This window comes from Hyperoodon ampullatus (genome assembly GCF_949752795.1).
Source record: "Hyperoodon ampullatus genome assembly, chromosome: 15".
In the NCBI taxonomy this organism is placed as follows: domain Eukaryota; kingdom Metazoa; phylum Chordata; class Mammalia; order Artiodactyla; family Ziphiidae; genus Hyperoodon; species Hyperoodon ampullatus.
In genome coordinates this window covers 60841109-60865774 of record NC_136928.1, presented here as the reverse complement: position 1 = coordinate 60865774, position 24666 = coordinate 60841109, and the positions used below count along the sequence as shown (strand labels likewise).

General features: G+C 36.3%; 1 protein-coding gene across 1 annotated transcript; it reads right to left on the bottom strand.

Moving 5' to 3' along the window:
- Window positions 1-9762: 9762 nt before the first annotated feature.
- LOC307064182 (S-adenosylmethionine decarboxylase proenzyme-like) lies at window positions 9763-10416 on the bottom strand (the record flags this gene model as incomplete). The annotated part of the gene is made up of 1 exon (XM_079720670.1): window positions 9763-10416. The coding sequence occupies one exon, from the start codon at window positions 10414-10416 to the stop codon at window positions 9763-9765; it is 654 nt and encodes a 217-aa protein (XP_079576796.1).
- Between the last annotated feature and the right edge of the window lie 14250 nt (window positions 10417-24666).

Below are 24666 nucleotides of genomic sequence, written 5' to 3'. Positions count from 1 at the left end.
GATTTCATTCTTCAGGTGGCTGGCTTTATGGACAATATATTATACACCATACATCCCTACCATTGCTGGATGGCCTGGTTCACCAACAGTTCAAATTAAGATAATGCAGTCTAAGAGTTAAGAGAATGAATTGATTTGATAGTGCTCTATTAAATCAATTTAGGCTACCATAAAAGTAGCTGTAAAAGAATTTTCAGTACTTTATTGTTGTTAGAATTCTATAACCAGCATCTCTTGAGAAAACTGCAGTTTCCTCTAGATCAATATATAAATCTGTGTGGTATTCCAAATTCTGTTTCTGCCAGTTTCAACTTAGAGGCTATAGGCTTTCCTTGAGCTAAAATCCAATAGAATATAATGCTTTCCCTATCCAAGATTCTCAAGGAATGCACCTTCTGGAGAACTGAGACATTTTGTTCTATCCATTTTATTTTAGCAGGTGTTCAATAAAACTTTTCTGAATTATTCTATTTACATTCCAATTCACAAATGACTGTACTAAATTAGAGATTTAGCTGAGATTGTAGATTTCAATAATGTAGGCTGCAAACTCAAATGCCAGGTCCAGGCAGGTAATATCCATGATTAAACTGTTCTCTCTTTTTAGATGATTTGGAGAATTTTAATTTTTGCCTCATTTAAATGGTGATAACTGCTCTTCAACTTATTTCAAGTATTATCAGTAAGGAATATGGTTTTCTCAGATATGACATCTGAAGATATGCTATAGCATGTCCAGATTTTTATGGGAAATATTTTAAATGTTATCTAAATGTAACAAAACAAAGGGATGCAGTTTGTTAGTGTATTTTTGCTTTGTTTTTTGGTTTTTTTCTTTTTCCTTTTTTTCTTTTTTTTTCTGGGAGGGGAGGTTGCTGGAGCAAATCAGCCCCCAGTCCTGGATAAGACGTCATCTCAGTGAATTGAGGCTCTTATGAGTTTCATGATTGGCATGTAAGATATTGTTTTCCTTGAACATCCTCCCCCGCCAGATTTACTCTCTTGGTTGATATCTTGAACAATACAACCAGTAAAACTCAACCTCAAGATATGATTGTATAGTCATTATACATTGAAGACTTTCATAACCGTATGCAAATAGATCACTTAAGGCCATAAATGGAAGGAAAGAGTAGTTTACAAATAAATGGTTTTCAATGACAATCTGAATTTCAAAAGCTTACTGGAAAACAAACATGGCAGAAAAAATAAAGAATGTGGGAGTTTGGACATGGCAAACAGCGTTATAGCCTTTAAAAGTCAACCCTTGGGCTTCCCTGGCGGCGCAGTAGTTGAGGGTCCGCCTGCCGATGCAGGGGACACGGGTTCGTGCCCCGGTCCGGGAGGATCCCACATGCCACGGAGCGGCTGGGCCCGTGAGCCATGGCCGCTGGGCCTGCGCGTCCGGAGCCTGTGCTCCGCAACGGGAGAGGCCACAACAGTGAGAGGCCCACGTACCGCAAAAAAACCAAAACAAACAAACAAACAAACAAACAAACAAAAAAGTCAACCCTTTATATAACCAATTCACTTTGCTGTATAGCAGAAACTAACACAACATTGTAAAGCAGCTATACTTCAATAAAAATTATTTTTAAAAAAAGAAATGCTACACATGACATATTCCAATAAAAAAAAAAGGTAAACCCTTCTATCACAGGTTGGAGCTTAATCAATAAATGGGAATAATTATAACATACGGCAAAGAAAACAAACGAAGTTTTTCAGCACTGCATATAAGGATCATGAGAATTCAATTTCTTGGCAACATCTAATTAGGATGCAACCTGCCGCTCGGCTCCTCCTTGAATGTGTTATGATAATAAACCATCAGAGTAAAAGAGCATATGGGTCTCATTCACTCATTTAATAAACATATATTTCTGGGCCAAACATTAGACTTGGTGCTGAAAATGTATCAGCGAACCCTCCCCGTGGCCCCAGAAAGGGTCTCTATTCTTGAAACAGCTGATGCTGACAAAAATATAAATGTGGGTAATGTGAACATTTGTCTTTATGTCTTCTTTCTAAGGGCTCAGTTATGGAAACAACACTATTTTTTTTAACCTCAGAATAATTTCACCTGAGAGATGGTTCAATTTTATACATGCTTACAACCAAATAGAGCATTATTTTTCTTCTAAATTTATATAGGAAGTTGGTTAAATTTAGAAATTTGTTAGTGATTATGACAAGACATTTTGTTTTTGGAAAATATACATCAAGATCAAGAATGTTTTCAGAGAGTTGAAATGGATCTAATGATTGAGAGGTTGCTTCCAGAGCCATAGCTCTTCTGGAGTTCTGGAAGTTCAGGAAATGCAAATGGCTAGCTATGTGGATTATTTCTATGCTTAATAAAATTCTTAATTTAGATCCTAATATAAATATGTAATAATATAATAAGCTGTATAAATATGTGACAACAAAACATGGTACAAGATATGTCACACTAATTTTCTATGATCAGTCAAAATTTAAACCTGAGTTCCATTCTTTATAGACTGGTGGAAAGGGAATCTCAGTCACTATTTCCTCCATCACCACCCCCTGGGAAAGTAAAGGCTTTTTAAGTCTTGGACCAAGAATGATGTCCCAGGTTTTTGAAGCAATTGAGCCACTAGCCTCCAGGTGATTTTTCCTTGTCAAAGTCTGTATCATCATTTTGAAGCCAGAGGCTATCAACTTCCATATCAAGTATAAACAAGGAAGCTTGTAATAAAAATTTTTGAAAATATTTCTTTAGATTTTCAATGTGTTTTCCTCCTGAATTAAGTTTTTTTAGTAGGACATTATAATAAAAAAAGTAGATGCTGAAAATAAGTCACTATTTTACTTGGTGAATGGCACATTTATTCACTAACCAATAATTAGCACACACCTGTTTTGTTGCAGGCAGGAAAAAAAATCCTTGCACAAATGGATTTTCTGTTTAGTCAGTAGAAGCAGAAAAAACCTAATCAATAAGCAATTACATAAGAAAATATACAGTATATATTAAAGTATATAAATTATGAAAAAAATGTAAAGAACCACAAGGAGAAAAGGAGAGCTGGCAGTGTGTGCAATTATATATAGGGTGGAAAAGAAAGATCTTACAGAAAAGATAATATTTGAGCAGAAACTAGAAGATGTGAAGGAATAAGTCTTGTGGATATCAAGAAGAGGATTCTGGCTAGAGGGGAAGTAAGAATAAAAGGCCCTAAGGCAGGTCTGTGTTTAATATAGTCAAAGAATATCAAGGAAGCAAGTATAGCTTTGAACATAAAAGGCACAGGGGAAAGTTTTGGAAGATAAGGGCAGAAGTGGTGTTGAGCCCAATCATGTAGGACTCATGCCTCTGAAAGTACAGTGGCTTTTGTGCTGAGGAGGATGGGGAGCTATTTGGAGAGTTTTGACATAAGAAGTAACCTCTCCTGATTTGTTTTAAAATTATCACTCTGTGGACTGTGCTGAAAATAAACTACAGGTGCCAAGCATGTATAAGGGAGTCAGTTAGGCTTTTGCACTAATCCAGGTGAGATATACTGGGAGCATCTAAAAGTCTGGTAGCAGCAGAGGTGGTTAAATAGTGAGGGTGGAGCTGACAGTACTTGTCTAAGTATTGAATGTCAAGTGTGAAATATTGCTGGGGATGAAAGATGATCTAGCATTTTAGCCTGAGCAACTTGAAGTTGTAGGAAGAGAAGGGATCAGTTCAGGGCATATTAAGTTGAGATGTTTATTAGACTTTCAAATTGAAATGTCTAGTAGGCCAAAGTTACACAAGTCTGGCTATGAGAGAAGTGGTCTGGACTAGAGATATAAACTTGGCACACAGCCAGATTTCACATATGTTTATTGAATCAGTGAGTAAATATCCATATAGGGATAAGTTAATTCTGTAGTAACTTATCCAGTATTGGATAGTAAATAATAACATAGCTATGTGCCATGCTACTGCTGGCTAGAGGGGATTTTATGCTGCTGGTCTTATGTTTTTAGATGCTGGCCAAGAGTTTGTTTTAACAACATATAAGGGAATCTGCCTGGATCATGAGCAGGAAGTGAATCATTTACATCTCTGACTCTAGCCTTAGGATATAGTCTGAGAGATGGGATTAGCAAGTGAAATTGTTTTGAGCACACTGCCAATATGATTTTCACAGAGGAAATTTCAATTTATAGTCCTAGTAGGAGAGTACTCACATTCTTTCTGTACCTTAGCCAGGACTTGGTTTTATTGTTCTTGTTTTTGCTCATTTATCACTAAATTAACAAGGAAAAGTTATTCATTAAGACAATAGGTGATGAGGATACTTCCTTTACTATAAACACCCAGCAAATGTGTAATAATATATGTCTTAGTCATCTCAGGCTGCCATATCAAAATACCATAAACTAGATGACTTAAGCAACAGAAATTTATTTCTCACAGTTCTGGATGCTGGGAAGTCTAAGATCAAGCTGTTAGCTGATTCAGTTCCTGGTGAGAAATCTCTTTCTGGCTTGTAGGTGGCCAACTTCTCTCTATGTCCTCACCTCCTCACCATGGCCCTTCTTCGGTGTTCTCACTTGGAAAGGGAGAGTTCTCTCTCTATTCCTCTTTGTATAAGGCCACTAATCCCATCATGAGGGCCCATCCTTATGACCTAATCTAACCCTAATTACTTCCCAAAGGCCTCATTTCTAAATATCATTACATTGGGTATTATGCCTTCAACATATGAATTTTGAGGAGAGGCAAATCTTCAATCCATAACAAAGAGTAAAAGAAAAAAAGTAAAAAGATGAACACATTTTTCAATGATAAAAGGATAGAAAAGCGAAGAGGAAAAATGGTTAATGTATGATCTTGCTGAGCTTTAGACCAGAATTAGGCAGAAGGGGCTGTGATCTGATCTCTAGAAGGGAGATCGGGGATTTAAAGGACCTCATAGACAGGGGAGAATGGAGTTTTGGCCACTTCTTGAAATCAAGGGTTTGTCTGGAATTTCTCATCCTGAAACTTCCTCCCCTACATTTGTAGAAAGGTTGGGAAAAGGCTATAATTAATTGTAGTCTGTGGCTATGACTCATATCAACCTCCTTACCTAGGAAGGTAAGAAGAATCAGAACCTCTAAATAAGGAAAAGAACACCATACACTGTTCGTTCTCTGTGTTCCCCTTTTTCTGTTTGCTTACTTTTTTGTTTCTTTATTTTTTTAGTACAAGATGATCATTTTTCCATAAAACTCTATTTATGAAAAATCTTTGAGGTATGGGACAAAATTGGTTTCCTGCAGAGAACTGCATTTCTTCTTCTAGGAGACAGAGAATACCAATGCTGGATCATTTAAACTAATTTCTTCCCATGAGTGTTTTTAGAGCACCACATGGTATATATTTGGTCCAAAAAACTGGCTGAGACTCACTAGTTCCAACTTATCAGAGACTTCCCCCCCATCCTCTTCCTCCTCTTAATAAATAGACTGGAAGTAACAAATTATTCTTGTATTTCTGTTTGTGGTAGAATGGTTTTATTTTTGTTTTCCTTTTTGTACTAATTTTGTAGACTTTCTATTCCCAGCTTCATGGATCAAGACTCTTTATACATCATCCAACTTGTGTGGGCCCTCTTGCTTCCTATGTACTCTGAGACTGTGCAAACCAAACTCAAAGTCACATTGTTTAGTAAACGTCTTTAGACTGAGAAACCTGACACAAGGCTCTGCTTATCTGACTATGTTCCCACCTTCGCTTAATCTTTTAATCTGAGAATTACTTTCATTCCCACTAGCTCATTAATTCATGAAAAGATTTTTAAAATTTGTATTCTAGATGTTAGTCGATGTCAATGGGACAATACAGACATTTAGCCCATTATATTACTGAGACTGAATCCTAAATTTAGAAGGAGAAAATCATTTTATTGATATCTGTCTCAACATTTTCTTTAAGGACAAATATAGTCCAGTTTTCCTTTGGGAAAGGAATGATTACAACTCTTTTATTCTTTATTCTTGTCGCCTATAAAGCTTACCAAAACTGTAAAACACACAGATATCAAAAAGAGTAAAAAATGATGATGACTATTTTATGATATGATGATGATAATAAAAAGTAGCCAGTTTGAAATTATAATAAACTTTTCTATTGTTATAGCTTTCAGGAAGAATACAGTAATATGGTTTGTAATCATTGCAATAAGTGCATGTGTTTTAACAGATTTTTAAGATATTTGAACTATTTAGGCCATCAGTACATTAGACTTGTAATTTCAGTTCAGTTTTCAGAAGAAATTAAATAAAATTATAAACTTTTTTAGTATTTGGGAAAACATGAAGTTTTTGCATTTGTCTTGTACTACAAGTAAAAAAGCATTTCAATATTTAGAAGAAAATCATTTATTTAATGTTTAAAGAAATCTTAAATTTTTACTAGTTTTGTGAGATTAATATGTTGAACACTAAGCAGTGCATAAATAATCATGAATGTTCCTTTGTTGTCACGAAAACCTTTGGACGTTAAAGAAGCTAACAGGACTCAGGAAGACCAAGTCCTCTGGAATATCTTCAGAATGTGATGGTTGATCTTGGTGATTTATGAAATCACTGTAAAATTAATATAGCATTCCAGTCCATAATATTGATAAATGTCCTTGTCAATCATCTTCCCCTACTGAACTCAAAATATGGTAGTCTACCAGGGCTCTATCCTTGATTTCTATCTCTTCCTAAGACTTTCTTAAAACAAGCTCTCTAATTGAATCCATCATATGTTATTTATTTATCTGAAGATTATCTCCATAATAATATCTGTAATTACAATCGCTACTATAAGTTCCACACTCACATATCTAACTTGCTTTTGGACAACTGCACTTGGATATCTAACAGGTATATCAAATGAAATATTTCCAGGAAAGAACTTTCAATGTCTACTCTATCCCTCACCACCATCCTGATACTCTTTCCTTACACCATCAAACTATATATATATTGAATATTCATCTAATATTCAAACCAAAGTGCTTTGATTAATTATCCTTTTCCTCCACATCTAACCAGTAATGCTTTTATAGGGGAGAAAAAAATAATTTTCCCTCTACCCTTCTAGGTTCTTGGCTGAGACCACCCCTGTAAAAAAAAAGACAGAAGAACAAGAGAAAACCAAACATATGTTTAATAACATGCATACCTCCTACACATATGGGAGATATACCCAGGAAAACTGGGTAATTCCCTGAAATGGCTCAGGCCACCACCTTAAATACCATCTCCAGCTAAAGACAAAAGAAGACTTGGGAGTGAGGGAGCCAGTTATGCGAAGTTATTAGGCAAAGCACAGTAAACAAAGGCAGGTATGGTTGTTATGCAGATTTAACTCTGTGCCTTCTCCATCAGTAATGATCAATTACATTTGGCAATTATATTGCAAAAACAAACAAAGTCATAGTAAAAGAAATCAGATGCGTGGTTACCAAAGGTGAGGGTAGGGGTTGGCTGGTGGAGTGGGTGGCGGGGGAACTGGATGAGGGCAATCAAAAGGTACAAACTTCCAGTTATAATATAAGTACTAGGGATGTAATGTACAACATCATAAATATAATTAACACTGCCATATGTTATATATGAAAGCTGTTAAGAGAATAAATCCTGAGTTTTCATTGCAAGGAAACATTTTTTTCTGTTTCTTTAATTTTCTACTTTCATGAGATGACGGATAGTTACTAAACTAATTACGATAATAATTTCATGATGCATGTAAATCAAATCACTATGCTTACATCTTAAGCTTATACAGTGCTCTATGTCAATTATATCTCAATAAAGTGGGCAAAAAAATAAATTAAAAAAAAAGAGTTTCTAAAGATTTGATCATCCTCCTTTTTCTGGTATTCAATCTATAGTTTTCATTTTTCTAGGCTTTGTTCCATACAAATTTGCACAGTTTTTCAACATTAAATAGAAATTTAAATCTGTTAGGGGTGAAAAAAAATCAGACCTCAAGCCAATAAATGTTCATCAAATCTACTGGGACACTGTTCAAGAACAAAATCCACTTTGAGCACTGGTCTTCATAATAGCATCAAAACATTAGCAATAAAACTGTGTGCTAATTACAGAATTGGACCCATCCATTGATTGAAAGCTTCTTCAATAAAGCTTTGAATCAACAACATGTTTAAAATAAAAGTTAAAAGTGTTCCAACCACTTGATTTCAAACCAAGTAGATTTTATGTTTAGAAACACTAAAAAAAAAGTTTCATTTATAAATACAGAAGGAACAAAAACATCACTGCATCAATCCAGAAAGAATCAAAAATTGTTTGAGGACAAGAAGAAATACAAAATTGAGTCAACTTTGCTCTTTTCTCAGCTGCTTAAATATCCATGTTAGCAAATACAGCTAAAAGATGCCAACTCTTCTAAGCCTGTATTTCTAGTCATTTCCCATTGACCATTTTGGAATTTTGTATGTTATGTTTTACGGATAGCACTCTGCTTCACTGTGTATGTCTGAATAACCTGAACAGTTCTCGTTCATCACTTGATGCTACTCCAAGGTGAAAGAAATACCAGTAAGAGGAACCGTCAGAACACTAGCACATGCATCACAAAGTCACAGAAATTTTTAAGTCACAAGATGGCCAAGACTTCAATTCTGCTTTGAACCAAAGTTTATATCATTAATAGAAATTAGTGGAAATGGCTATGAAAGTAAAAGTTAAGGTGAATCATCTGAGGTGACTTGACTTGTTGAATCCAATATAACCTTCATCTTAAATCTCCTTGCTAACAAATTTAGTGATAATTCTTTTATACTACTCCTTAGCAAGTTAATAAAGGCATGGCACTCATGAGAAGCTAATCTCATTTAATGGGGGGCACAGAATGGCATACAGTTTCCATACAGTTCTGTCAATATTCCCTAGTATCAACCTACACCTTCTTTGCTAATCAACACCAGCTTATTCCAAAAGAGATCATGGTAATGAAAAACGCCAAATTCCCTTGACCTTAAAAGAAAATTAATCCCAGGGTCCATCCCCCCATTCCCCCTCTGGGGTATAAGATTAGTATAAACCCACAGTGTAAGAGTGTATTGCTTTAAGGAGGGGGTGTGGTTGAGAGGGGAGACACCATGGTGAGGAACAAATCAATTAAAGTCATACAACTATAGGAAGCAGTGAGATAATAATATACAAAATGGATAACTGCAGTCATTTTCTTAGAGGACTCGACTCGTGGAAGAAGAACTTTGATTGGTGCTGCAAAAACATTTGTATGAAGTAGAAATTGGTTTCAATAACATTAGTACAGAATATGTTCTAGAAAGTGGAGGTAACTGGATGTAAAATCCTGGTAGCAATTTAATATAACAGTCCCAGATGGTTAGGCTAAGACCAACACCTAGTGAGGATGAAAGCCTTGTCTGTGGGGAATTTTGGACGATACCTGGAGAAATATTACACTGTGCATAAACCAAATTGAACTGTTTCACAAGTGTTATAAAGTTTCATATAGCAAAAGGTTTTTTCTACATGCACTTCAATTTCACAGCAAGAGTGTCATAGGATACCTAAACACAGAAGAGAGCATTCATTCAAGATATCTAACTCCTTGATATAATAATACGTAAAATTCAAAATGATTACACTATCATTACATCTAGGGTTTTCTGCAACTACAAGGTGGTGGTTATGGAAAACATGGCCCTTGGTATCAATATCTAAAAAGCAGCCACTACCTTCTTCTATGTGTGTTCTCTTTTTGTGTTTTTTCTTCATTTTTCTTAATCAACTCTGCTGTTGTTGCTGCTTCTTAGCAAAACTGGTAAAAACAAAATTGTAATCATTCAACATAGCACTCTGGCGATCAAGACGCTTAAAACCTTCAGTCTTCTGGGGCAAAGAAAGCACTGTGCGACATTTAGAACTCTGATTTTCAAACAGGGTGGTCACAAATTTTCCTGGCTTGAAGACTTCCACAACTTTCCTGATCAAGTCATCATAGGAGGTCTGACTTAGGTTTGTTTCAAAGCTAACATAAGAAAATTCTGGTTCTGGAGTGATGTGAATAGTCCAATAAGTTCCATCAGATTTCATTCCACTCATCAAATACCCACAAGGATTGAACAGTGTGGTATCAATGACAGAACTTGGTATCAGGTCATGAGTTCCACTCTCACGAGTGACATCCTTTGCAGTAACACCATCTTTCATGTAGAACTGGTCTATAACTGCTGGGTCAAGCTCACTCATCAGAATTTCCAGGGTTTGATCTGGCTGATTGATTATCCGACTCTCTGGGAAATCCAAAGTATACAAGTACCAACTATCAGAATTCATGCGTCCCATACAATATGCTGTCCCATTTGGGAAAATTGCATTAAGAAACTCTATTTCTTCCTGGAAATTCCGGTGTGGGTACACTTGGTGAGAATGCTTCATGAAATTCTTACCAGAATAAAAGAAGTTTTGAATTGAGTCAAACCCACTGTAATCCCTAGCAAGTTTCAACAGGGGAATCAGTGCTTTCAGCAAGTGGGTGGTACCACATGTCTTCAACATGAAACGTCTCTTGGAGACAAATATGCTACTCTCACTGAGTACATAAGCTTCCTGCTTGTTTTTGTCACACTTATGATTGAACATTGCACTTTCTTCAAAAGTATGTCCCACTCGGATTTTGGGATGGTGCCAAGATCGCCAGATCCTTGGTTTGCGTCGGGTTGCTGCCTGGAGAGCCAAACCTCCAGCAGCTTCTTGGTCCCTTGGAAAAAATGTGCAGCAATGAAGACCCAACGCAGCCAAAAAAATAAAATAAATGAATAAATTAAAAAAAATTCCTATCTGCATATTTAAGAGATCAACTCTGACACACTGAAACATCTCTTTTTTGTATGATTACAAGGCAAAGGTCCAGACACCAAACGGTAAATTCAAAAAGTTAAATGCTACTAACATTGAAGCCATCCTAGTTCCTCAAATATCCTCTGTAAATGTGAGCTCTCCACTAAACTCTCCTTTCCAAAGGTGCCCTTAATATATCTCAAACAAACCAAGGAAAACACTTTTGCAAAGTCACAGCTCTGATTATAACAATCCACTACTAAAACAAACAACAAAATAAAAATAAATAAATAAAAAAATAAGGGCTTCCCTGGTGGCGCAGTGGTTGAGAGTCCGCCTGCCGATGCAGGGGACACGGGTTCGTGCCCCGGTCCGGGAAGATCCCACATGCCGCGGAGCGGCTGGGCCCGTGAGCCATGGCCGCTGAGCCTGCGCGTCCAGAGCCTGTGCTCCGCAACGGGAGAGGCTACAACAGTGAGAGGCCCGCGTACCGCAAAAAAATAAAAATAAATAAAACAAACAACATCTTACTGCGTTTAATTGACAAAGAATTAAGTGCAGACACATAGATTAAGGCCCATCCACAGTGCCTACATCTTAAGCCTAATCTTCCTCTGCACCCCCCCAATTTGTATAGGTTGCCTGTTATACACATTCCTGAACACAGCCCTCACTTTTCTGTCTCTTCCTTTATCACGCTATTCTCAGCCCCTAGGAGTCTCTTGCCTATTGTTTGTTTTTTGAAATCCTATTCATTTTCAAGGTCATTCTCAAATGTCACACTCTTTATAAAACCCTTTTGATCCATCCTCCACCTAATAAAACTATAACTGCTTACTCTTGTGAATTTCCATAACACTGAATTGTTCCTCTCCCAGAGCTGTTATCTTTTGCCCTATAATATCACTATTTATTCTTTAGCTGTATTTCTTCCACTGGGAACAAATAACATCTTAGTGTTCTAGGTGCTCACTAAAATGTCAAGCATAATACTTCATGGAAAATAGGTGTCCAGAAAATATTTGCATAAGAGAAACTAATTAGGGATTTGTTTATTTTACCTATTAGTCCTCTCCATATGTATTGCTGGTGATGAAATCTAGAATATATTCAAAACATTAAAGTGGAAAAAAAAAAACAGTGTTTCATAAACCTCATGTAAAATTAGGTATATAATAAAGATCTTGGTGTTCCTTCAAATCTTTCTTATCGGAGAACAAAATATACACATATCTTCAAACCGTGTTAAAATGAACTATGTACACTTTTACTACCTGAGGGTGTCATATTTACATCAACAAAAAGAATCAGCAAATCCTAACTTAAAAATATATGCAAGATCATCAAAGTTACAAAAATGTTAAAGGCTAAAACTTTTACATTCAGAACTCATTTAAAGTAGAACCTCATAGCATTTAACATAGATAAATTTCCAATGTTCAAGCCTCATGAAAAATTCTTTGGTTGAATTGTTGCTAACATGAAATATAGCCTTTCCCCAAGAACGATAATGAAGGATGGTGACAATGATCTACTCCAAAAATGCTACTTGCATTCATGTTAAATCAGAGTTTAAATTTTCATCTCTTTTGATTTCTTGTTTCAACAACTAAATTATTAAACTCCTACTATGTTCAAAGCAATATCTATAAAACCTTAATATATTAATTAATTAATATAATAATATATATCACCTTAAATATAGTAGAGTATGTGTGTGCATATATATTATATATATGTAAAATCAAATTTGCCCATGCAAGTAGGTTAAAAAAGGTTGTGTAGCTGCTGTATGATAGGAAGATTAAAAATCTCATTACCTGCTTGAACAATTATTTAAAGAAGCTGAGAAGTAAAAAGATTAGTAATGATCAAATAACTAAACTGATATTTCATTAAACGAAGCAAAGTAATCAGACTTTGTCTTATTCCATTTTATGAATCAAACTAAACCACCCAAGCAGTGTCCCCATTGTCAGACAGTAAACCAACTAGAAAGGAAGATTTCTTTCATCTATGTGTTTAATAATCTTTTTAGATCTATATGTAAAAATTACAGTATAAGAAGTACCTACTGAATTGAGATATTCAAAGCTTTTATTGTACTTTAAAAATATTTCCAGTTCTTTTTTATCCTCACGTAACCACGCAATTTCCATCCCATTATAAATGTCTGTGCTCATCCTCCAAGCACATCCATTGTACAACTATTCCTTCACTGAAAAATGCATCAAGATTAGAGACTGTACATAAATAATTGATACCATGATAGAAATATAGCATAAATGACATTCACAAGGGTTATGTTCTCATGCTTGATCTAAAAATTTTGAAAAGTACTTGCCTTCAGGGTTCTTGATTATCTCAAACTATAATGCTGCACAGTTACAATGAGAAAGTGACACATTTAAGAACTGTGAAGATTTATTTTTGAAAATAACAGAAGGAAGAATTGTGGGCTGCTGAAGTATCATATAGAAAAAAAAATCCATCCCACTCTTTTTGCTATTATAATGTTTGAGAAGTTGTAGTAAATCTTCACTTTGGCCATCATCCTATTTTATTTTACTAAAACTATCATCACTTTTACTATGGAAGGCTTTATGGGGCACGTTAGCCCCCAGCTCTTTTGCTAAGCACTGGCACTGATATCGCGGGATCTATCAAGCATTTTAACCAGTTTATTCTTTGCTTTCAGATCATGACGAGAAATCATTATCATGACTTTAAAAAAGAATATTTGGCCATCATCTCCCAAGAAAAATCCATATTTTAATCATATTTTAGAATAGCTCTCCCCATTCTATCATAATGAAATTTTCTATGAGAATAAAACAACCAAAAAAGCAGGTAAGGAAGTTCCTAGCTGGAGAGAGCCCCTCCCTTTTCTTTGCTGTACCAGTACCAACTGAAGATCAGGAGCCATAACTGACCATTTCCTGTTGCTTAGGACCTGATTCTGCAGTTAGACCTCACATGAGTCAATGAGAGGAGTGCACACAGAAATGCTCTCTACTCAGACACCCCTCCTTCAGTTCTTTATTTTTCTCAAGATATGTTCTTTCCTGAGTGCCAGGGGAAAAGTTTCCAGGGAATTTCCACACTTTCTGACAGAAGTGACCCAAGACGTCATTTTTCATGTTCACCTATTAAATCACAATTCCAATAAACTGTAACTATCCTTAACAACAGGAACTTGTATCTATGTATCTTGTTTGTTCCTATATTCCTAGTACCAAGGACTATGCTTGGGGTAAAATAGAAATCCAATGAATGTTTGTTGGGCGAATAAATGAATAAATATATGTGATGAAAATTACTAGAAAATTTGAAGGGTTATTTGTAGTTGTAACTGTCTTAGAACTGTCTTGTGTTTGTCCAGAAATATCCAATCAAATGTGCAGAAATCAGTGGCTTTAAATAGAGAAAAAAACTACTCTAAATTAAACATTAGGTGATTGTTAGCATCTCTTGAAACAGCAGCAACTTCATCATCTGTAACAGGGTTCGGCCAACTATAGCCCATGAGCAAAATCTGATTCATAACCCATTTTGATAAATAAGGCTTTACTGGAACAACTCATTTGTCTCCACATTTTTAATAGTTGCTTCTGCACACTACTACGACAGAGTTGAGGAGTTGGGACAGAGACCCTAGAGCTCACTCACATAGCTTAAATATTTACTATCTGGCTCTTCACAAAAATGTCTGTCAGCTCATTATCTATATAAAGGTCACAGGTGAGACAGGCTGGGACCTGGAACCCTTTGCTGCAGTGCTTGCACCGGGGCAACAAAATACAAAGAAATTATAAGGGACTAAAAATAACTGCATGCACACATAGTTGGGGCAAATTATGAATACAAAAAGACTAAAAACCCAACTGCCACTTCTGAAGAGCTGGGAGCAAAAGCAGAGTACTGCACATGCCCCTTGCACACCCACCACCAAAGGTGTGGGCAGACCACCTAAGCCACTCCTTCAGCCCAACCCCTGGACCTGCTCCTGTCCTCACCCCATGTAAGGGACAAGCTCGCCACCATCGGCCAGTGAGCAAGGGAACCTGTTTTCACTCCCTCCTGCTTCAGCAGGGGCCCCAGTAAAGCCTTGCCTGAATTTCTTGCTTGGCCTCTTACCAATTTCTATTGATTACGGAGGCCAAGAACCCTGGTCGGTAACCTAGGTATGTCCATAGGAGGTGGGTCCCAGACTGCCAAACATTTTGTAGATATGAATTCCTGTGCCCAGTGAATTATCATGCCAAACTTACCCTAAGCTTTGATTTCCCACCCTGTGTCTACTGACCTGGTTCCACTTTGTTTTATCCAGCCACTATTTTATCTTTCAATCACTACTGTGTTGTATTCTGCTCTTAGCTCCAACAATGAAACGCCAACTTCCTCTCCATGCATTTTGAAGTTTGATGTCTCTGTCCTTTCATTCTAGCACACCATTCCCACACTCACCTCCTAGGACTTGGGGAGGGAAGGCACTCTCTGTTTCTCTAGGTTCCACCACTCCCTAATGTCACATACCAGCCAGTTTCATTCATTAGTATATCTGCCTGATCCCTGAAAATATTTGGGTCTGTGCCCCTGTCTTATGACAAAGCTTACCATACAAATTTAAGGTTAAAATCCATTAAGTAAAAGTCTCAAACAAAACTTACTTATTCTGAAAATCTATTCACCCCTAAACTATTTTATAAAGTATTATTCATTTTCATTGTGAGCCCACAAACTTTTTGCTCAAACTGAAGTTTAAAAGGAAAATGTTTTACCACCTGTGGGAAAGTCCAGAAGACAAGAGTCAAGGGAAACTCCTGTAGTTTTACAGGGCAGGGCAAAGACTCAGACTAATTTTTCATGCTATGACAAGTCTGCCTGGGGCACTTGGTCGGGGGTTTTCTGAACCCTTATGGCAAATGCTTTTGTGAAGTTCTATTTTTTTCTTTTTTAAATAGAATAGAAACACATAGGATTTGATTGAAAGGAGATGAAAGATAAAACATTGAGAGGAATAAAAAAAAAACAAAGTAGTTGGCAGCCCTGGGTGTATTTATTTGTTCTTTTTTTTTTTTTTAAACTTCCTTTTATTTATTTATTTTTAATTAATTAATTTATTTATTTTTTTGCTGTACGCGGGCCTCTCACTGTAGTGGCCTCTCCCGCTGCGGAGCACAGGCTCCGGATGCACAGGCTCTGCGGCCATGGCTCGCGGGCCCAGCCGCTACGTGGCATGTGGGATCTTCCGGGATCGGGGCACGAACCCGTGTCCCCTGCATCGGCAGGCAGACTCTCAACCACTGCGCCACCAGGGAAGCCCGTAAACTTCCTTTTATTTTAATCTGTTTCTTAAATCTCTATCTGGCCTGGTAGCTCACAGAGTTTTGTTTTTTGTTTAACATCTTTATTGGAGTATAATTGTTTTACAATGGTGTGTTAGTTTCTGCTTTATAACAAAGTGAATCAGCTATACATATACATATATCCCCATATCTCCTCCCTCTTGAGTCTCCCTCCCACCCTCCCTATCCCACCTGGAAATAAAAACAAAAATAAACAAATGGCACCTAATGAAACTTAAAAGCTTTTGCACAGCAAAGGAAACTATAAACAACATGACTTTTCATGTATCTGTTCTTCAGAATACATGGAGAAGCTGGAAAACAGTGCTAATGAGGCCAAGGGCACTGCATCCAACCCTGTGTGAGTTTATTATCTTTGCACAAAAAATGATGCAGCTTAATCACTATCTGAACTCCTAACCTCAATCCATCAGCCTGTAAATATCTGCCACTGCTCAGGAAGGGGACTAGGGTCTTGAAATGAGGCTCCATCACCCAACCGTCTCCACTATAAGAAAACTAGCTCACCTTGTTGGTCAGCATTGTGTCACATATAACAAGCTAGCTAAAATTAACACAGCCAAGTAAAAATTTAATTTTTAACGGTGACACAATATAAAAAGTTAACTTGTCTTCTCTGAGAAAATTGGTTTACGCTTTCAAAACATCCTGATCCTTGTGCTTATCTTTTGAACGGCCCATTGGAAAAGCCTCCCTCTGGGACTCTGAGGCTTGCATCACCCTTTCCAACCTTTCTGCCACTTGGCTTGCAAAACATCTACCAAAAATTCAAAACAAACCACTATATTTTCCTGAATTAATTATTTCCATGGCCCTTGATTCCTTCAAGATTGCATCCATACTATTTATCACAACAAATTTGTGAAGATTTTCTTTTTTGTTTCCTCCCCTATGACTTCTCCATTTAGTCATTTGCCCCCAACATTTCACCAAAACTCTGCAGTTTTAGAGGATTTAGCAATGACATCACTCTTGCCTTACCTAATGGCCATTTCAGGCAACTTTTACTTGACCTATTGATGACACTGGGCACAAGTGACCACACCATCTTCTTTAAAACATTTTTTTCAGCTGACTTCAGGGCACTCCTGGATCTTATCCTTCCTCTCTGAGCATGTACGGAACCCTGTCAAAATGTAGGTCACATTGTCCCACTCCTCAGCTCAGTATCCTTCAGTGGCCTCCCACTCCATCATTGTGAAAGCCAAATCATCATTATGCCCTATAAGTCCCCCTGGGCTGTGGAGCATCATTGCCTCTCTGACCAAATCTACACTCTTCTCTCTTATCACACTGTCGAGAAACACTCTTGCCTCTATGTCTTTGCATTGGTTGTCCCTCACACCTGGAATTCTCCCATTCCCCCACCACATTCAGTCCTATCCACTTGGCTCATTTCTCTCTTCTTTATGATCATATATAAACGTCATTTTCCCTGACTGCCCTCTGATATTTTCTATTCCTCTCACTTGCTTTATTTTTCTCTTAGTGTTTACTTTTTGTTTATCATGCTATACATTTTTTTTTCTTTTTTAAGGTCTGTCTTGACCACTAGAATATAAGGCCCATAAGGGTAATGATTTGTCTTCACAGCTTTATTGCCAGAGTCTAGAATATAACAGACTCTCTAGAAATGTGCATTGGGTATATTTATAAGGCAATGACTAAAAGGCTCCAGTCATCGGGGTTCAGTTTGTTTCTTTTGCCATGCCTGAGACAGAATATGCCAACCTGTTCCCAGAAACCCGAAGGAAGGCCAGCTTTTCCTGCTTGCTGGATTGCTTTACAAATATCTAGTCATCATTAACACCTTCCTGAAGCATTTCTGCTATTCCTTTGCCTTCCTCAGAACCTAAGCACATTTCTATCACTCAGTACAAAATGCTATTGCAGGTATTTGTTAACGGGTTTGTCTCCTCCCAGAGTCTTAAGCTCTCTGAAGATGTTTAGAAAGTAGATAACAAACGCTAGCCAGAAGCAGAGACATTTTACCCTGTAGCTAATTTCTGCTCAAAGAGATAATATATATGCTAAAAAGTCTGAATGCCTAAGTGTTTAGAGCATTTGGAATATATAAACAAATTAGGAGGAAAAACTGTGAAGGCAAAAAACAGAGAGAATAATTTAACATGAATTTGCACTTCTTGGGAAACAAAGTTACTCATTCATTCAAATATTAATTCACCAAACATTTATTGATGGTCTATCCTGGGCTGGACCCTATTGTCAGGATGTTGAGATGTGAAGGAGAATAAACCCCAGCCACCAATCTTTGTGGCACTCACACTATGACCATTCCTAAGAAGAGCAGCTAAATAATGGAATCTTTTTTTTTTTTTTTTACCTAAGTTTGGCAGAAGTATCTGGTGTTTGAAATACTCATTAACAATTTTACATCTCCCAAGAATACTTGAATCCCACAAGTTTTCACAAAATGTTCAATTCTAGCTTATATATAGAAGTGATGTAAAACATGGACAGCCAAACTTAAATGGCAACTTCTTTCCTTTCTACAACCTGTTTTGCAAAAATGTGTGAGTTATTTTAACAAATATTTACTAAGTGCCTATAATATACCAGGCATTTTTCTAGCATGGAAATCCCAACAAAAGACAAAACAGTCAGCCTCTTTGCCCTCATGAAGATTACTCCAGTGATGATCGGGGTGGCACAAAATATGCATTTGTAACTAATCTTCCGGGTATGGGATGCAGTGCCCTCTTTATATTCTCTCCTGGGCACCCACCTGTCTGCTGCCTGCTGACTGAGGTGTAGTAACCTGTCTGGTTGTTTCTCTTACAGGTACCTGGGCCATAACCCTGATGGCTGCCTGAGAGATCTCCCTGCTTCCTCAGCTGCTGCTTCTAAGCAAGTAGCTGCTTTCATCATTTACACAAACCCACTCCTGTGGAATGTTTAGTTGCTTTTGCCTCTCAAGATATGTTCAGACTTTGAGGTCCATGAAGTGTACGTCTTATGTTCCAAATCTGTAATTAAGTATTTTTTCTGCCTTTCCTAGAAATTTGGAGCAGGAAGGAGATTCATGTGCTCAGTCAGTTGTCCTGATCTATCACACTAAAAAAGGCTTTTACTAAAGACCATAGAAGGTACCTTATAAATTAAATTTAGGATGAATGAAACCAATCCAGAAGACATAATAAAACACTATATATAGATGTATTTGTACATATAGAAAAATATGATAAACAGTATATTCTCTGTGATTACCTATAATTACAGAGATAAGCTAGAGATAAAAATCAGTGAGTTTTGTTAGGAAATTTCAATAACCTTACATCATTTTATATGGTGCATTTGTTTCTTTATCACTCTCTTCCCTCAAAAGGGATTTAATCTGAAATCTCTCCACATTAAAGTATTGTAGAAATCCTTAGTTAAGTTGCACCTAAGAAAACTCCTACTGGGGCTTCTTTTTAATTCTTTGTGTTTCCCCAATCATCCAGGGATTCTCTCTGTGTTCCGTGCTGTCCACATCTCTCATGAATCCTGTCAGGGTAGCCCTTCTCTTAGGTCAATCTTCTTGTATACTAATTTTTGAAAATTTATTCTCTCTTTCTGCAGTTGCTAAAAGTTTTCAGTAAAGGTGAAAACAATGTAAGAATCACCACTGCATATTCAATTACTGATGCCTTACACTTACTTAGCACCTTCTATGCACAAATCATAATTACAAAATCTAAGTGAATTTTACACATGCCAGGCACTGTTGCAAGCATTTTACATATATCCTTCAATACTCACCACAGCCACATGAATTAGGCACTATTATTACCTTTCACAGGTGAGGTAACTCATTCAGAGAAAGAAAGGTTAAGTAATTCATCTAGATCATACGCTAGAAATTACCAGAGCTAGGATACAAACCAAAGCAGTTGTCTTTAACATCCCTGCTTTTAACACTCTACTCTGCTTCATGATATTAGGTAATATGTAGGAATACGGAGGAGAGCATGACACAGGTTTTGTACCATAGAATTTTATAATATAATAATAAGTTGGAACTATCAGTTCCTTAAAGCCTTCTCTCCTGAAGGTCTACATGATATGCATACTGATGTGTATTGAAGTATTAAGCGGCAAAAAATGTTTGCTAAAAAGAACTTATAGTATGGTCCTTTCCAGAAGGGTTTACTAGAGCAGCATTGCCCACATTGTGTTTTATAGAACAGTGGCTCTGTAGGATTTAAGAAGTTAACCATGACAAAGGAATTAATGGTGAAATAATAAGGCGTGGGGTTAATATTTTAGGGTAAGGAGCTCTTTAAACATTGTGTAGTGAAAAGGATACTCACAATGTCAGCTTGAGTGTGGGGACTAATTTGGAATTAAGGTTTGAAACACTGAAGAAGAAATGACTGACTCTAGGCCAAAGAGTCGACACAATTTCATAATTTGAAAGAAAGAAAAGAAAAAAAAAGGTAGGTATGAAAATGAAGTAAAATGGCATTGTTTCTAGTTAATTTGTGTCAGGTACAGGAAAACTTTTAGCATTCTAGGTCGTTGGTCTATTAGAACGCAGAATGTAGTAAAGCTAATACCTTGTATGGTTCCTTTTTACCATTTTGTAAAATTACCTTTCAAGATATCAAGCAGATGGAAAATGGTTTTCATTATTTCGCAAAACTATTAGGATCACAGAATAAACAAGCTCTAAAATAAAAACAATTAATTTTGATTCTTATATATGCAAAAGTTGAGGGAGTAAATAGTCTTTTATTTGGATGGTATAATAGGCTGATAATATTCATAAATAAAAGTGGAAATTCCCTACTAGAAACTAATTATGTGCCTTTTTCCCCAACATGATAAGAAAAATGTGAGGTGCAATAATAGGGCAATAGTAAAGCACTTAAATCCTCATAAGGATCATTTGAGAGGCTATAATTATATTACTTTAATATCTGAAAAGAAAAAAATCTGCATGTATAATGATATCAGTGTCTAAAGATAGAGACTGTAATATTTCAATTCACACAAATTCTCCCAGTTAAAGAGTTATTTTTGTAACTCATAAATTTAAAAAAGTTTGTAAAAGATCCTGTCTCATTTACTTAGCTAAAATCATTTAAAAAATTATCCTATACTTACATAAAAATACAATGCCAGTCTTAACAAGCCATCTTTAGGTGTATTTCAAACCTATCTCTAGTCACAAAGAAGTTGGAAGTGAAGATGTAAATTTATTGTAATAAGTGTTTATAACTGTTAAACATCTAGAAGCAGAACAAGTGAATGCAAACATAGGTTCCTATGTTATCAAACTATAAAACTATACTAACCTAAAGAAACAGAAAAACACTTTGAAGAAAATATTACAGGCACTTTAGTTCAAGATGAGTATTAACAGCAGAATATGTTGACACATTTTTTTTCTATGTTTAAACGGCCTTAAATATAACATTAGTTCTTAGTGGTAATTATTAACATTAGTTCTTAGTGGTAATTATTGGTAATTATCATTCTGTGTGGCTGAACACCAAAATAACGTTTGTAAACCTTGGATAAATAGTCATTTACCTTGGATAAATAGTCATCTCACAGTGCTAAAAGTAACGTATTTATTTGGGATTGTTTATTAGCAGGCATTTTATATGGCTCAAAAGAGTTAAGTGTGTGTTATGACAGATTATAAACGTATTTTGGAAAATGTTAGTCTCTCTGCAGGAAAAAGCAAAATTTTGATTGTTATTCAGTCAGATTCTCACCACTGATAGTCAGAAAGGAGTATAGGTAATGTGAGACAGGTTTTACCTCAGAAACTCATTCTTTTATGTCCTCTTCCTGCATTAAATTTTGTTTTAATAGGTCAAGTGTTTTGGAGCAATCACTTTATGACACCAAATTGTAAACATAATGATTTCTTGGATGGGAAGGAGATGTTTGGAAATGAAATTTGTCTGAAGGGTGATGGACAGATAAGAAATAACATCATTAACAAATATTTATTGAGTACCTAGGACACACAGGGCTGTGTGCCAGAGAGATGTACAGGTGTGCTTTTCTGGAATGAAGCCTGAAAAGGCCTGGGTAACACAGGTAAACTTGGACTCAAGCTTGGCTTATGTCCTCATTACTTTCCCTTTCATTTCTTCCTCCTGTCCAGTTTCCTGTACTGTTTTTATGTTTTCATGTGACCCTCACTCCTCTTATTCCCTTTTCAGCTTCGTTGTTCTCTTACAAGATTTAAACATAATTTAAAATGCATATGATATCTAAGCATCTGAAGTATATGTGGTGACATAGATCATTCTACCTTCTAATGTTTCATATCTTCAATATTCTACTCATGTGAAGTCCCTACAGAATTTTGGACTTTGGAAATTGTCCATTTTTTCTAAGAAAGTAGGTCAAACTTGTTAATTGTTTTTCTTTCCTTCACTTTTCCATAAACGTTCAAGGCAGATCAAAGTAAACATGTGGCTGAAATATCTTGCCAGTACAGTGAAGTTCTGTCTCCATTCTGGACAACCTGTCTATTCTTGGCTGACATCAAGTGCTGCCCTTGAACAGGCAGAGGCTCCATTGTCTTTTCACGTAGATTATGCAGGTCTTTATTTTATGTTGAACTTCCTTTCCATTTCCTTTCTGCTCGATTCTCTCTCTAAGGCTTTTCCATTTTAATTAGACTAGTCAATTACACAAGAGAATATTTCACATACTTAAAGCCAGTAGAGTTTTCCATCCATTTTTACAAATGTAGCCTTTTAACTCAGAGCTTTTCAAAATCCTGTCTTCTTAAAAGCACGGGTAAGGCATTTATTAATGCTTGAGAATCTCCATTCATTCCCATTATGTCTCTGGCAAGTTATTCCTTAGTATCATAGTTAGTTATTCTCACTGCCCTCCATGGTTTCCTTTTCCATTTCCCTATTTACAATCTCTATTTTCTCTTTTGTTTAGAAGGCAGAATCCCTGAATGATTCAAAGTGCATTCCAAACAATAATTGGAAATTGTACTTGCTGCAAAAAATTCATTAGTTTTAGTTCTTAAACCATAAGTCTAAAATCAAAAGAATTTAAAATATAGTTCAGGCTGGTAAAGAAGTCAATGGCAGAAGAATTGTGACAATACCAAGTCATAAGTTAAAGCAAACCCTCAGGAGTACTGTGCAGTCAGCTTTTGCATAAACCTAGCTAATGACCAGCTTACTATTACCTGGAGTCATATATTAACAGAGAATGTGATGTGAAGAACCTCCAAGTCACCCAGAGGATTCCCTGACATGTCTGGGTTGCCTCTACTGTTCAAAACAATGTTGTACAACTCCTTCAAGTGTCAGCATGGTGTGGTATTGAGTACAGCCAAGGAGCGGTCAATATTGACTCCAGTTTCCTCACTGTAGTTGTCCTTTGTGTCTTAATAATGTGGTGTTCATCAGTAGGGTAATTCATAAAATTGTCCCGGAGACAATGTCTAATTTGGGGTCCTTCCCTTTGTCATGCATGACTACATACACTTTAAAAAAAAGGATATTTCCGTGTTCTCCTGACATTAATATTGAGTTTGACTAAAGATGAGTCCTTGCCAAAAATAACAACTGTGAACAATCTAGGCTACGAGCAGTGGGAATGCATATTGCTTCGGCTCACTGCTCAGTGCTCTTTGAGATGTTACCCAGCATGGAGGTTTCGCTGAAGGAAGAGAGGTTGAGGCCAAAATGAAAAATACCAGCAATTTATTTCTCCAAAACCAGAAAACAAAAATGCTCTTAAGGATTCCCTAGGAAATATGTCAGCTATTTTGGCTCAGCTTTACTACTTATACTAATGTTTCTTCTCCTGTTTCTTAAATAGAAGGATCCTTCTTCTATTTTTTTTTAATATTTACACACAGCACCTCAACAGTAAATAAACACGGTATTAAATTTTGCATGTTAACCTACTGCCAATAAATTCATTTATATATAACTAACCTTTGTAGGAAGAATGGAAATTTACAAAGCTGAGAACTGTATATTCTCCCTGGAAGTAGTCAATCAATGGTGAAGTGAGTAAAAAAGATGTTAGGAATATTAGAAATTATATCTTATATTCCTAGGTATGCCCCTACATTTTTTTCTGGTTGAAATTTTGGCAGGCTCATTTTTCTACTACACTAAAATATTCTGTGATTAAATAGAGATTTGGGAAACTAGAAGAGATAATCAAAAAAAAAAAAAAGGATGGGAGCCTTCCAGAGGAAGTTTGCAAAAACCAGGTCATCTCATGAATTGTGGGAACACTAACAACATTTTCACACATCAGTTATAAGGCCAGAAAACAAACAACTAACAAATAAAAAGGGTGAAAGATCACAACAGAAATCCAAAAGAATTCTCTCTTGGTTATTTTTTTTTTCTCTCATAACTTACATAGTACACATTAAATTGTGTACTGATCGTGTAGTCAGTACAGTTTCTAAATCTTTATTTTCATCTCAGGAGACATGCACACACAAAAAGAACTTGGTTCACTATCC